The 14,855-nt window shown below is 52.8% G+C and overlaps 1 protein-coding gene across 2 annotated transcripts; it reads left to right on the top strand.

The window, feature by feature from the left end:
• The first annotated feature begins 456 nt into the window (after nt 1-456).
• On the top strand, nt 457-14,231 carry LOC144279377 (uncharacterized). 2 transcript variants are annotated; one of them, XM_077840832.1, is made up of 7 exons: nt 457-724; nt 1,809-1,885; nt 3,540-3,884; nt 4,429-4,779; nt 5,537-5,817; nt 9,695-9,815; nt 11,569-14,231. In XM_077840832.1, exons 2-7 carry the CDS (start codon nt 1,831-1,833, stop codon nt 12,261-12,263), a joined length of 1,848 nt encoding a protein of 615 aa, XP_077696958.1. In that variant the 5' UTR covers nt 457-724; nt 1,809-1,830; the 3' UTR covers nt 12,264-14,231. The 2 variants fall into 2 exon arrangements, with proteins under 2 accessions (XP_077696958.1, XP_077696957.1); XM_077840831.1 differs by lacking the exon at nt 457-724 and adding an exon at nt 813-937.
• The last annotated feature ends 624 nt before the right edge of the window (nt 14,232-14,855 follow it).

Raw genomic sequence — 14,855 nt, forward strand, 5'->3', positions numbered from 1 at the left:
CCCGCCCCCATGCAGCACAGCGCCCCCTAGTGCCGCCCTGGGGCACCGGCACCAGCCCTGACAGCCAGGGGAGAACCCCCACCCCGCCCCCATGCAGCACAGCGCCCCCTAGTGCCGCCCTGGGGCACCGGCACCAGCCCTGACAGCCGGGGGAGAGCCCCCACCCCGCCCCCTTGCAGCACAGCGCCCCCTAGTGCCTTTCTGGGGCATTAGGGCCAGGCCTGCCTGCCGCAGGAGCGCGCCCCCCCCAGCACAGCGCCTCTAGTGTTGCCCTGGTTCATTGCACTGCCTGCAAGGGGAGAGCGCCCCCTACTGAGTCACTGACCCCACACCCTGGAGCCACCTTAAATTTTCTGGTGTCCCACCCAAGCACTGAGCGCTGCCAGCTCTGCTTGTCTTGAGTCTGTGAGATCAAGGCTGCTGTGTGCCAGGGGAACTTTTCGGAACATCTGGGCAACAACTTTACAGGGATGAAACAGAGCTGAAGTGGTTTAACTTTCACGTTTCTTTGTTAAAACGACTTAACTGATTGAGTGTAAACCCTTGCCTGGACCCTCTTATTTCTTCTTAAAGCAATTAAGAAGCAACTGAAATAAATCAGCTGAAGACATGTAACTTCTGTGTGTGTAGACAAGGCCTCGAGGTTCCTGTCCTGAATCCATAAAGCGCCATCTGCAAACATTAGGGCTTCATCCTTTTGTGGCGTTCGGGACGCACGTTCCAGGTCTGTGCCTCCTTTAGCTACATTATCTGGCTGCTGCGTGAATTTTGTGCTGTTTCAATAAGCGGTTGCTTGTTTACTTTCACTTTCCTGTTACTCAGAGGCTGCTCTCGTAGGGGGGAGAGATGGGGCGGGTGCCGGGGAACGAACAGGAATTATTCCCTTTCCCCCAGCACACCGAGTAGATCGGAGGGTTTGATGCCTTTGGGGTGGAAGGTAAGAGATTCCCCTGCCGCCTGGGGCTGATTTCTTGCTGGGATTTTCTCCAGAATACGTTTCGAAGGCCTGCTGAGTGGCACCTCGAAAATGGCTGCTAAACACGGAACTGCACGTTAATAGCTCTAGATCGAACCTGGAATCTGCTGTTCTAACGGAGTCACGGCCGTAACAGCTGCACGTGGCCCGCGGATTTAGTCAGGGGGACCCCAGCCTTCGTGGGATGATGGTGCCGAGCAACATGTGATGATGGGGGAAGACTTTTGTGGCTAGGCAGAAGGGAGGGGGAGAAGCCCTGAATCCCCAGTATGTGTCTAAACTAGTGGTCCCCAAACTTTTCAGGGTCACATCCCCCACTTACCCCTGTCGCCCTCCCGCCCCGAACCAGGGCTGGGAACATGGCCACACTTCCGGGGTGGGGAGGATGTGGATGGGGTAAGGGGGCCGAGGCTGGGGCCCGGTAGCAGGCCCGCAGCCAGGGGCTGAGGGTGGGGGTGGGCCTGAAGCTGAGATGGGGGCAGAGCGGGGCTGGGTGTCGCTTCCTCCCCATCCCTGTGGGGGCTGGCCCTGGCCCACTGTGCCCCCCCGCCCCGGGAACGTTCCTCCACACCAGCGGGTCAGTCGGTGTAACTGCGTGGCTCAGCCGGGGGGGGTGGTGGTGGTGGATGTTTCACACCCCTGAACGAGGTGGTTATAGCGATGTAAGTTTGTAGACTAGACCTCGCTTCAGTCTCTATTAGTTTACCCTAGGTTTGTAGAGACATTTCGCTAGGACCCTGCTGAGCCGAGCCGAGCATCAGGTCGTCAGCGTTCAAACAGGCATTTGGGGCAGGATCCAGCCGTTCAGAGCATGTTGCTCCTTCTCTTGCAGATGTCCGACAGCCTTCAGCGTAATGGGAACCGGCCCCACGTTATCACTTCACTCGCTCGCTCTGTGGACCCTCTACGGTAAGTCCCCGGTTCAGTACAGTTCTGATTGTAATGACGCAGGCTCGGACACGTGCTCCTCGGTCTTTGGATCACACCCGGGGAGAGGCTCAGTCCCAGATCTCCCGCACATCACACTCACCGCTCTCCCACGTGGCTCCAACTAGTCCCTCCACCATTCAGTGCAGCTATGCCCTACCCTTTGAAGGCAAGTAGCGCGCACACTGATCGTTCTCTTGCTGTGCCAACTCCAGGGGGGCAGAGTTAAGGTTACAGGGGTGTTAACCTTATCTCAATACTTCCTGGTTTTCAGAAGCCTCAGTTTTGTTGAACTCGACATTCTGGTAAGACAGGAGCTATGACTGGGCGTCCTTAACTCTGCATTAACGAGGGTGACCATACGTCCCGCTTTGGTCGAGAGACTCCCATTTTTAAGTCCTGTCCTGGCTCAGTTGGCAAAAGCAAAATGCACAAATGCACAGTTGTGTCAAACAGGTGGGGAGCGACCCCTAGCAGGGGGCAGAGGAACGTGTGGGGAAGGGGGACGAGTGGCAAGGCCAGCCCTGCATGGGAGGGAGGGCTCGGGAGAGCGGCTTAGGCCAGGCCAGCCCCACATGAGCGGGTGACAGGGGGTCTTGGGCTGGCCCCACGTGCAGGGGGTTGAGGGAGGCCTCAGGCTGGCCCCACGTGGGTGGGCGGTGGGGGCCTTGGGCCAGCCCCATGTGGTGTCCCGTTTTCCCTTTGGGAAAATATGGCCACCCTAGCATTAACAAAATGTTTTGACGTTTGTCCCATCTGGATTTGGAGACATTTTACCTCTGGCCTGGAGCTGTGACTGGTTTTCTTCCCCTGCCCCTGTACTCCCCTGCTTCCAAACGATTTTGGTCCCTGTAACACGCTGCCCTTGTCACACTCTGGGAGAAACATTCATGCTAGCATATGAGGCACTGGGGAGACCTCATCTGGAAAACCGTGTCCAATTCTGCTCAGGGAAGATGAATCCGGACTGGGCCAGGTGCAGAGAAGGGCTGCTAGGATGATCAGAGGAATGGAGAGCTGATCTTAGGAGAGGAGACTGAAAGGCTTGTTTAGCCTAGCAAAAGCAGGCCAGGAAATGAGTCTCTCTGGCCTGTGTTGTGCCGATGGTCATAATGGTCCATTCTGGCTTTAACATCTATGCTTCTGGTTCTTGGTTCGCCTGAGCCCCACACTGGCCCTGTAATTTTCACCCACTTTCAGATCCCTTCATGCAGTGAGAGTGGCACAAAGCAGCTTCAGTGTCAATGGGAATCAGGGCTGAAAAATGTACAGGCAGAGAGAGACTGGATCTGAAAGTGAAAGATGTTATATTGACATATTACAACTAGAGAAGTTAGAAACAAACTTCATATCCACTTATGGAAAGATTATGACATAACACAAAACTTATTTCTTAAGAATCCAGAACCCTAACACAGAAGAACCAAAACCAGAGAGAGACAAAGCAGGCTGCTCCTAGGGCAGAGAGGCATAACTCAGCCCATCTTACTCTAGGCTGGCTCTTTGCAGACAGACTGATGATCGCACACTTCCCTGCAGACCCCCAGCTTTTGAGTGGGACCCGGAAACCTCTTACCCGTTAAAGAGATAGCTTGTCATTTTAACACTCTAATACCGACCCTTGCTTTCCTTTCAGGGGTCATTGTGGCACAGTCACCCATCACAGCTCAGTGCGGCAAGGACATTACCCTGAGCTGCACCTTTCCCACACTCGGCTTGGCAGCAAATCAACAAGTGAATGTCACCTGGAAGAAGCCAAGAGCCGAAGGACCAGACCTGCTGGTCCACAGCTACTCTTTGGGAACAGAGAAACAATCTGAGGCTTACAGGGGGCGGACGCAGCTGGATCCAGAAGGATTCGCCAAAGGGGACGCATCCCTGAGACTGAGGGATGTTCACATTCAGGACGAGGGGTTTTATAGCTGCTTCGTCAACTCTGAGCTGGGCCTGTGGTCTGAGGAGACGTCGCTGACAGTGCTGAGTATGTCGCCTCCTACAATGGGCTTTGCTGGCCTCTGAGGCTACAGCTGGTCGAAATGATGCTGTCCAAACGTTTGTTGGGTGGAAAACAGCTTTTCAATTAAATGCAAATTGTCACCCCCCCAAAAAATTTTTTTCCCCGTTTTTTGTTGCTTAATTCCCATTGAAGTCGAGGGATTTAGGCACGTAGAGGGATTCTCAAAAGCACCTCTCTGCCTCTGTAGGCACCTGAATCCCTTTGGAAATCCTCTCACTCTGTCTTGGTGCATCCATGGCCTTGATACCAAAGCTTCTCTGGCACCCTCCATCACTAACTCCAGTATTAACCACCATCTCCCCTTCTGCGAATCCACTCAGGTTTGGCAGTTACAGATTTTGGGGTGGAATGGAAGATGGGTGCAGGCTGTTTCCCTGAGGAAACACCAACAGAGAAGCGTTGTGTTGTGGTTACCTTTTAGACTACAGCGTATGCAAGTTGTGTGTGCATGAGCCACTGGTTGGTGTCTGAAAAATTCCACAAAAAAATACGGATTTTTCTCTTTAAGGGGCAAGACAACGGGAGTTACCCGTTGTAGTTCAGGAAGGGGAGGACGTCACCCTCAGCTGCTCCTTCGAACCTGAGCAAAACCTCCGGCTGTTGAACATCACCTGGAAGAAGGAAACAGCGGAGGGACGGGATCTCCTGGTTCACACGTACTATAATGGGAGGGACCAGATGCTGAGACAGAATAAGGCTTACTGGGGCCGGACCCAGCTGTATCCGGAGAGATTCCATGAAGGAATCGCGTCCCTGAGACTCAAGAACGTCCGGCTGGAGGATGACGGGGTCTACACCTGCCACGTCAAGCCCAAACTGGGCAGGTTTTCCATGCGGATGAGAGTTACCGTGGAGAAGGGTAGGGCTCCTCTTACAGGGTACCGCACAAGTCCCAGGGTCAGGGTAGCTGGGCCGCTAGGAACTGCTCCACGTGGCGGTGGGTTATCACATCACCATAACCCACTGGGGAGCAGAGTCGGACGGCTCAGCGAGATGGTACATGGGGGGCCAAGGCGATCGCTGGTGAATCTCAGTGGTAGCAAAGGGGAAGAGGTCAGAGGGCCCAAGCACAGGCAAATAGGGTTGCCAACGGTCTTGTTTTTACCCAGGTAGTCTAGTTTTTGGCTTCTCTGTCTGGGTGGTTTTCTGGGACCTGGCAACCCTCAGTGGCACCCAAACCAAAAGTCCAGTTACCGCGGGGTGGAGGGAGGCACCGGGTCATTACCCCGCCCCAGCCCCTGCTCAACCAAGGCCACCTCCTACCTGCTGGTGGGCCCCTTGAGACGATCCAGCGAGCAATGTGGGGAGAGGAGCAAGCAACGGGGTGGGGCCTTGGTGGGAAGAGATGAAGAAGGGGGCGTGGCTTCCTCGTGGGTCTGGTTACCAGCAATTAGAAAGGTGGGAACCCTACGGGCAAATGGGAGGAGAAGTCTCCAAGAGATGATCTCTCTGTGCAGCTCTGACAATATTGGCCATCCCCCGGACTCGTGGCAGTGGGAAAGGTGTCTGAAATTCCCAACCCCTCTTGGGGGGCGTTTCCTGGGACCCTGCTGTGCTCACAGAGGCATTCTGGGTTTTGTGGATTTTTCTTCCCTCCCACCCCCCATTTCTTACAGGCGCCAGGTGTGTCTGGTTCTTTTGGGCACCTCTTCTTCTTCTTCTTGCTCTTTCCCTGTTGGTAATGGTTATCATCATTAAAATGCATCGTCTTCCCGTCCGATGGAAACTGAGGCCATCCAAACACGCCTTCCGATTGGAGGCTGAACAGACAGATATCCGTCTGTCTGATGACTATGAGGAGAAAAATGACAACGTGGAGGGAAGAGCGCAGCCGGAAGCATACTTCTTGTGGGACATAAGAGTGGATGATACCAAACAGACTCGAGAGTCCTGGCAGGTGAGTTTCAAAACATTTTTCTTTCCTTGGTGTGTCTATTGGAAGGCGTCTTCATTACAGATGTGAGGAGGGTTTATGCCGCTTTGAGCATTTTTCTTTTACCTGTTTGAAATCCCTCTGTTTAATTACATTTACACTCAGCAGTCTCCAGCCACAAAGAAAAAAATTCCCTGCCTCCCCTTCTCCACCAGAATTTTTAAGGCTGATAGTTTTCTGACACCAAATGTCAGGGTGCAGGTACCCCGCACCTAGATGGACTGTGAGGAGTTTATAATTGCTCAGGAATGCATAGATTCCGGACAGAGCGGACAAATCTGATCTTCTGGTCTGACCTCCTGGATAACGCAGACCAGAGAACTGCCCCAATAAGATCCTTTAGAAAAACATCCAATCTTGATTTTAAAATTGCCAGTCATGGAGAATTCACCACAATCCCTGGTAATTTGTTCCAGTGATTAATTACTCTCACAGTTAAACCTTATTTCCAGTCTGAGTTTGTCTAGCTTCAATTTCCACCCATTGTATCATGTCAAACCTTTCTCTGCTTGACTGAAGAGCCCTCTGTTATCAATTTTCTATTCCCCATGTAGGTATTTATAGACTGTGATCTTATTCTTATTGCCTTAATTCTGGAGGCTGTACATTTCTCCTTGTGTCCATTTGCTTCCCTCATCAATTTTCTACAATGCCTAGCTTCTAATTTATAGTCATTGCTATCAACTTCTCCTTTCTTCCAGTTGTTACATATTATTTTTTGAAGCTTTTTCACTTCATCTCTAAGCAGGCTGTTTTTTTAAACTCTTTCTCATCTGGTATTGTAGTTTTCTGGGCATCTAGTAAAATGTTCTTAAACCATTCCTAATTATCATTGACAGTTTTCTCTTTACATTCTTTCTCCCAGCTGATTCATATTGTAATTGTTTTCAGAAACTGGCCCTGTTAAAACACCCTGTATCTATATTACCGCTTGGGACTTTATTCTGATTGCACATGACAAATGTGACCAAGTCATGACCACTTGCTTCTAAACAGCCATTCATTTTTAGTTCTGTGATCCATTCCTTTTGACCTGTCAAGATCAGTAGCGGATTAGCCACTGGGTTGATGGGGCCTGTGCCCAGGTGCCCTGGCCAATTGGGGAGCCCCGGAAAAATGGGGCCCCTGTGTTCTGACCCTGCTCCCCTGCAGGAGAAGCCGCAGTGCCTGGACCCCAGCTGCAGCCCCGGGCATAAATGCCCCCCACCGTACCCTCCTCCCAACAGAGGCAAGACATGTGGGGGGGGGTCACATGCAACTCCCCCACCCATTTCTGTGAACGCTCCCCCCGACCCTGCATGTTTTGGCTCCCGGGGAGCGGAGGGGAAGGAAGCAGCGGAGGGCCCTGCCTTAGCAGCTGGATGCTGCCTCCTTAGTTCCCGTCTGTTTCCTCTACAACCCTGAGTGCCCACGGGGAAGGGGGGGGGGCATAGCAAAGGGAGGTGGGGTGAGGGGAGGAGAAGGGGATAGGGGATGGGCGGGGGGAACCAGGAGCCCAGCATGTGGCATTCCCTGGGCAGCAGCAGCCCCAGCAAGGAGGTAACTGGAGCAGCCCCAGAGCAGTCCTGTCCCCTCCACAGCACCGGCAGCCCAGGTCCCACTGTAGGCTGGGGGAGAGAGCCAGTGAACCCAGGGGACTGGCGTCAGCCTGCATGGGCGCGAGTTGTCCCCCGAGATATAGCAGTCAAACTACGCCTAGGGCCCCCGGGACTCCAGCTCCCTGCTGCAGCCTCAGGGCTATGGCAGGGGAGGGGGACAGAGCTTCTCCAGTCTCGGGGCCATGGGGTGGGGGGGAGCAGAAAGGAGCAATGTTGTGTGGCCGCAGTGGGGGGTAGGGGGAGAATGGGGCTGACTGTGTGTGGAACAGGGTGGGGCAGTGGGGGGGAGGGGCGGAACAGGGGGGGGACTGCAAGTGGAAGAGCTCAGGGCCCCATGAAATCTTAATCCGCCTCTGGTCAAGGTGAAGTCTAATTAGAGATGGTCAAAATGGTACCGTTGAAACATTCTTATGATGAAAAATGGCTTTTTGACCAAAGTTTTCCAGTTTTTAAAACTTTCCAGGTTAAAAAATAAGGGTTTTGGAAACTATTTTTTTTTGTGCTGAAAATGATTTTCAAAAACCACATGTTTTTCCCATTTTTGGTTTTCCAGACACTTTGCCCCCCCCCTTTTCCCCCCTTTTCCAATTGGCAAAAGTTGGTAAACAGTGTGAATGCATCCGATGCAGTGAGCTGTAGCTCACGAAAGCTTATGCTCAAATAAATTTGTTAGTCTCTAAGGTGCCACAAGTCCTCCTTTTCTTTTAGTGTGGAAAAATACATTTTCAATCCCTTTCTTACTGTTTTCCAGGTTCTAGCTGGAAAACACGAGAAAGGTGGGAGAAGCAGGTTGTCCTTCACTTTATCATACTTTTAAAAAACCTTTCCCCGCCTTTATCCAATGCCAAAAAGGGAGGGGGAGCCAAGAAAGGGAAAAAAAAACCCACTTCCTGAAAATTAAAAAAAGGGAAACAAATCAACATTTTGAGAATGAACATAGTTGGTTTGAATTGAATTTGTTTTGTTTTGAAAATTACAGCAGAAAATTGAAATGTGATAATAAATAATAATAATAGACTCATAGACCCACAGGGTTAGAAGGGACCACAAAGGTCATCAAGTCTAACCCCTAATAATAAAAACCTATTGTTTATTAGGTGCATTACGGTAGCACCCCTAACCTGGCCTGGGACCCCACTGTGCTAGGCACTGTATATTATTAGTGCCCTTTATTAGGTGTATTATGGTAGCACCCACGCGCCCCTATCCTGGTGCAGGACCCCACTGCACTGGGCGCTGTGCATTATTAGTGTCCTTTATTAGGTGTATCGCGGTAGTGCCCAGGCACCCCTATCCTGACCCAGGACCCCAGTGCACCAGGCGCTGCACAAACACAGAACAGAGTCCCTGCCGCAAAGAGCTTCTAGTCTATGCAGAAGCCAAGAGACGCCAGCTGGAGACGGCCAGACGGACGGGGGAGGGCAAGGAAACAATGAAAGACTATTGTCTAAATAGACACGGTCGGGGAAGGGGGAGAACGCACAAGCAGAGCGAGCAATGGGAGGGCCGGAAACGAGGCGCATTGCATTAGCACAGGGGAAGGGGCAAGGGGGGTACGGGGTGCCGAGGGGAACAGGGAGTCAGAGGAGTGAAGCTGAGGTGAAGGGGAGGGGGCGCTGGCACAAAGAACCGGCCACCTTAGTCCTTACCGGCCCCACCCAGCCTGTGCCGAGACGGTAACGCACCCAGTAAACACCAGCCTGTTGGATTAGGCCTCCCCAGCGCAGCCAGAAGCCATCTGCAGCCAGGCCCAAAGGAGGAGAAAAGGGGCTCCTGCTTCCCTCCCTCTTGAGATTTTGAAGAAACGGGGCACCAGGAGCTTGCTTCAGCTTATGGCTTCCCAGCCTTGCCTCGCTCACCTGCCCCAAGGATTTCGCCAAGGCCTTCGGGCGGAGGATACGGTTTTATGCCTTTCCTACCTTCACTCCTGTTAGCCCAGCAGAGGTGACGCAGAACGTTCATCCACATTGCAGCTGGGACGTATCATTCCCAGCGTGGGCAGAGATGCACGTGCCGGCTCCGATCCAGCTAGCCCCTCGCAGCGGGGCCGTGGAGACACAAGTCGTAGCCCCCGGGTACAATCCCGTCCGAGATCCTAGACACGTCCTGGGGCAGCTAGCCTGAGACGCTGCCTGTACCCCTGCAGTCACGCCTCTGTTTTAAACGAGCTAGTTCAATCAGAGTTGTGCCGATTGCAATGTAAACGCAGCCGTTCTATTCACTCCAATGTCAATCTTTTCTAGACACCAGCCTGGGATGAACGACGCGCATGGGAAAAGCCAAATCAGCCAAAATTCTCTCGTGGAAAGTCTCCTGCAAGGGAAAAGTTTCCCAGAAATATTGCCCGGAAGCCTAGCAAGAAAGGTAAAGTCCCACTTGTAAGCCGTGCTATTTTCACAGAAGAAGGAAAACTAATTCAAAAGAATGATTCTAAAAAACTAATTGAAAAGGTTTATGTCATAGACCTCCCATTATTTCTTAACTCTCTAGGTCTCTGTGGATTATTTCTCACACGTGTTTGCTGTCTTCCCAATTTCATATCTAGGCATGTCCCTAACAAGTTGCTCCCTTCTTCCAGAGCAGAATGAAGATGTTAAAGAGATTCGGCGCTCTTAGGGGCAGGGGAATGTCTCTCTCTGGGTTTGTGCAGCGCCCGGCGCCGTGGGGCCCCAGATTTTGGTTGGCATCTGTGCAGCACCCAACAATATGCAGCCCTGATTTCGGTCAGGGTGTGCAGTGCCCAGTGCTACGGGGCCCCCGCTCTGTGTTTGGACTCTAATACAAAGTCAGGGGCTGGTTTGCTTGTGCGTTACTCCACGTCAGAAATCAGGAACTGGGGCTGCGGGTCGAGCCAGGTTACCTGGAGAGGAGCAAGGCAGAAGCAGGGCAGGATCATCACAGCCGTGGGCACATGCTTTGAGCAGCCCCCAAACTGCTGCTTCTCCAGAGCCCGTCTGCTGACTCTTTCAGCTCATCAGGCGGAATAGCCAATTAGGGAGCCCACTCCAGGCTGTGCTCGTTAGGTTGCCCAGAGACCAGCTCTGCTGCAGGCCCCGATTCCTGACCATCACAGCCAGCTGAATGGGCGGGAGCCACCTGTAGACCAGGTTCTGGCTCTTGGTTCCGTTTGTAAGTTTCTTGTCCCCCCAGGAACGGGGGAAGGGCCCGCCCACCTCCCAGGATTTCCAATAAGGCCCCCAGGAACTGCAGCTGGGGGCGAGCTCCTCAGCCCAGGCAGACAGTCATGGGCGAGCTCAGAAGGCTGAAAATAGCTTTCCCCACAGAGCCTGGAGCAGAGATAAAAGCATCAACTGGGTCTGCTGGTGGCTGGGACGGGAAATGCTGCTGTGTCCCCCCCACACACATTCCAGCCACCCTCCCCCCCCCCCCCACACACACACGCGCTGTCTCCTGGCCACCCTGGGCTGTGGATGGGGTGTGATCTATGGTAAAATGTCACTTCCATTGTAAATCCAACTTGTGAGTGCGGAAGGCAAGAGGAGGAGACACTAAACAAGGCAGAGACACAGCTCAGTCCTGACCTGCAGCCCCCGCTACCCCAGCCCTGAGCTCCCCACCCCCTCAGCCCTGCCAGTGACCCTTGATCCTGATCTGCAGTCCCCTGCTATTCCAGCGATGGTCTCAGGCTCTCTGCAGACTCAGGCAAGCGCTGCATCAGTAACACTTGGGGAGTTCCTCCTCTCACATCTATTGCCCCAGGTTATCTGTAGACTCATCTCTGCATTTGTTACCCTCAACTCATCATTCTGAGATTCTCTCCACAAGCATAACACTTAGAGAGTTACTTTAAAAAAGGAAAGCCGTGATTCTGGAGAACAAGCGAGCAGCTTTCGGTAGGGGCAGCTACAGATATGGGCATGTACTGGATGTTTCCAAGCCCTGCCTAACGGATGCTGTAAATGACAGAGGCTGGCAATGACCCCCAAGGGAATCACGAATGGGCAGCCTACAGCAGCGTCCCAGCCATGCGTGGGGAAGAGCCCTTCCAGCCCCCTATGGAACATCACTGGAGGCTGAAATCAGAGTTGAGAGTTTCATGTTTGACAGGGACTTTTAAAGCCAACTGCAATTGAAACGTTTCTTTTCCTTTTCCAAGGCCGGCGGCTAGGCTCGGATGGGGATAGTGCGGACTCCTGGAGTGACAAGTTCACTTCTGAAGCAAGTGATTTTTCCGAAGTGGACTCTGCGTGGCAGGAGGATGGGAGGTCATCACAAAAGACCAGGTGTAGGATCGCTCTCCTGGGGAAGACGGGCGCTGGGAAATCATCCTTTGTCAATGCCATTAGAGGCCTGGGTGATGAAGAGGAAGGTGCTGCTAAAACCGGGGTGGTGGAGACAACAATGGTACCAACTTCTTACCGGCTTCCCAAACAGCCCAATATTACTATATGGGACCTGCCGGGGTTCGGGCCGACAAAGCGTCAATCAGACACAGACCTTGATCTCTTCAGCTTGAGCCAATACGATGCGTTCCTTATCTTCTCCTCCCATCACTTCACAGCCACCCATGCTGGCTTGGCCCGGAAGATCCAGCGAGCGGGAAAGAAGGTTTATTTTGTGCGCTCCAAGGTGGACCAGGAGTTGCTTCCTGCCCGGAGGCATCAGCCTTCTACCTATAATGAAGAGCGAATTCTGCAGAAAATCAGAGACACCTGCATGACACACTTGCAGAGAGAAGGGGTGACTTCCCCGCAGGTTTTTCTCCTGTCTAGCTTTGAATATGGCCGGCACGACTTCCCTCTTCTAGAGGAAATATTACAGAGAGAATTTGGGAGTCGTTTCCCTGGCTGAGCTCTTGTTCCCCAAAAATCTTGCACAAGGAAAAAGCAGCCAGGCGGAGTCAGAAACCAGCCCTAACTTCAAGTTATAATACCGAAAATATTCATATAAATCTCTAAAAGGACATGGCAGAACTAGAGGGGGTTTAGAGAAGGACCATGAGAATGATCAAGGGCCCGTACCCAGCTGACTTTAATGTCGTTGCCCCTTTTGCCCCCACCCCCTTTCCCCTGGCCGCTGAGCTTCTGTCTTCCCTGTCCCCTAACACAAGAGCAAGGGGGCATTTAATAAAAGTGAAGGTTGGGAATTCAAATCGAAGAAAGGAGCTCCTTTTTCACACAGCGTGTGGAACTCACCACCCCATGATGTCATGAAGGCGAAGAGTTGAGCAAGGTTCAAAGAGGGGTTGGCCATTTAACGAGAACAGCCAGAGCGATCTTAGAAAATGACAACACAATGGTGTTGTTTGCAGCGTTGGTTCCAGGATATTAGCGAGACAAGGCGGGGAAGGGAATAGCTTTTATTGGACCCATTTCTGTTGGGGAGAGAGACAAGCTTTGGAGCCTACACAGACAGGGGTGGCGAGTTGGGTGGGCCTGTGGTGCCCTTGCTCCACCAATATTCAGAGCACGGGGGCCCGGCTCCACCAAAGTTCAGGGCCAGGTCTCTCCCCCGGCCGTGCCGGCGGCTGCCCATACACGCCTCCCCTGGCGCGTCCCCTGAGCCTGCGTGCTGCCCACCCGCTCCACTCCAGATCCCTTTCCTGCGGCCCCTGGGCAGGGGGTGGGGGTATGGTCTCTCCATGCTGCCCCTGCGGCTACTGGGAGCTGTGGGGGCGGTGCCTGCAGGCAGCAGCGCATGGAGACCCCCTGCGCCCCCCGGTCTAGGAACTGCTGCCGGAAGGGGGTGCGGGTCACTTACAGGAGCTGCCCCAGGTAAGCGCCTCACCCCTCACCCCCTCCAGCACCCAAACTCCCTCCCAGAGCCTGACCCCTTTCCCCCCACACCCAAACTTCTCCCAGAGCCTGACCCCTTTCCCCCCACACCCAAACTTCTCCCAGAGCCTGATCCCTCACCCCCTCCCGCACGCAAACTCCCTCCCAGAGCCTGACCCCTTTCCCCCCACACCCAAACTTCTCCCAGAGCCTGACCCCTCACCCCCTCCCGCACCCAAACTCCCTCCCAGAGCCTGCACCCTGCACACCCTCCCGCACCCCAATCCCCTGCCCCAGCCTAGAGCCCGCACCCTGCACCCAAACTCCCTCCCAGAGCCTTAAGCAGGGGGGACGGGGACTTGGACCTGTTCTGGGCACCACCAAAAATTCTCCAACCTGCCCCCCTGTTAACACAGAGCTCTTCTTCAGGTCTGGGAAAGGTATCAGAATACCACAGCGAAATACAAGCGGGGACAGATCGTATAGCATATTGAGCAATAACTACATGGGCGAACCGAGACAGTCACTGTGCTCCTTGGACGGATACAAAACCACAATGGCGTTTATCCAATGCATCCCGCCAAAACACCAGAAACTTTTACTTGTACCTACCCCGAGTGGTAACGCTGACTGCAGGGGGGTGGTTTCTAAACCGCTCCGTCATGGGGTGCATTAATTTCTCTGTGTGGGCACGGCTGCTGCACACTAGAGGCTCACTAGTGTTCTTTGCCATAGTTTGAAACAGTCCTACAGTAAACGCGCACTGGGAAACGTTCCAGAGAGAGATTGTTCATTACAGGCATGGAAGGATTTGTTTTTATTGGTAAATGTCAGTAAGCATCAATTTCACCGGACATCCACAAAACATGGAGGAAAAAATATCTCCATTGATAATAACTGAAACGTACAGAAAGGCAGAGTCAGAGAAACACTGCTTGAGAACTTATCGAAGTTTGATTGAAGACTATTTACTTGGTGTATTTTGACATGGGATATTGACAATTTGTGTTTTAATGGTTATAAAGCTTTTACTTTTTGAATCTCAGCATCTACCATCATTCAACACTTAGTATCTGATCCAGTGGCGTAGCCAGGTGGAGAAAACAGGTGGAGCTCCGGGTCTTCGGCGGTGTGTGTGGGGGGGTGTCAGGCGGCGTTCCGGGTCTTCGGCAACACTTTGGCGGCAGGTCCTTCACTGGCTCTGGTCTTCGGCAGCCCTGAAGGACCCTCCGCCCACCCAATGCCGCCGAAGACCAGAGCGAGTGAAGGACCCGCCGCCGAAGACCCGGAGCTCTGCCTGACCCGACGGTCACTTCTGCTCAGTGGGAGAGCGGCCACTGCCCCGCTCCCCTCCAGCCACGCTACTGATCTGATCCCCCTTCATATTTTCCCACAACTGTGAAATTTAAATAGATACAAATGGAACAAAAGGCTTAAAAACAAACATCACTATTATTAGTTGAATTCTGCCAAGCCCAAGTATATACTATTGTAATGAGCAATGCATATAACGGACATTACTCTTTGGAGTGAGTATTTACAAAATCAAAGTCCAATTTTTGGACCTCTGCAGAGAACTGCAAAATTGCTAAAAATAAACCCTGAGAAATGAAATTAACCCCCCGCCAAAATAGAGGTCCTAGAAATAGCCTTTCCCATCCATCCACAG

Source organism: Eretmochelys imbricata, chromosome 24 (genome assembly GCF_965152235.1).
Source record: "Eretmochelys imbricata isolate rEreImb1 chromosome 24, rEreImb1.hap1, whole genome shotgun sequence".
Taxonomy (NCBI): Eukaryota; Metazoa; Chordata; order Testudines; family Cheloniidae; genus Eretmochelys; species Eretmochelys imbricata.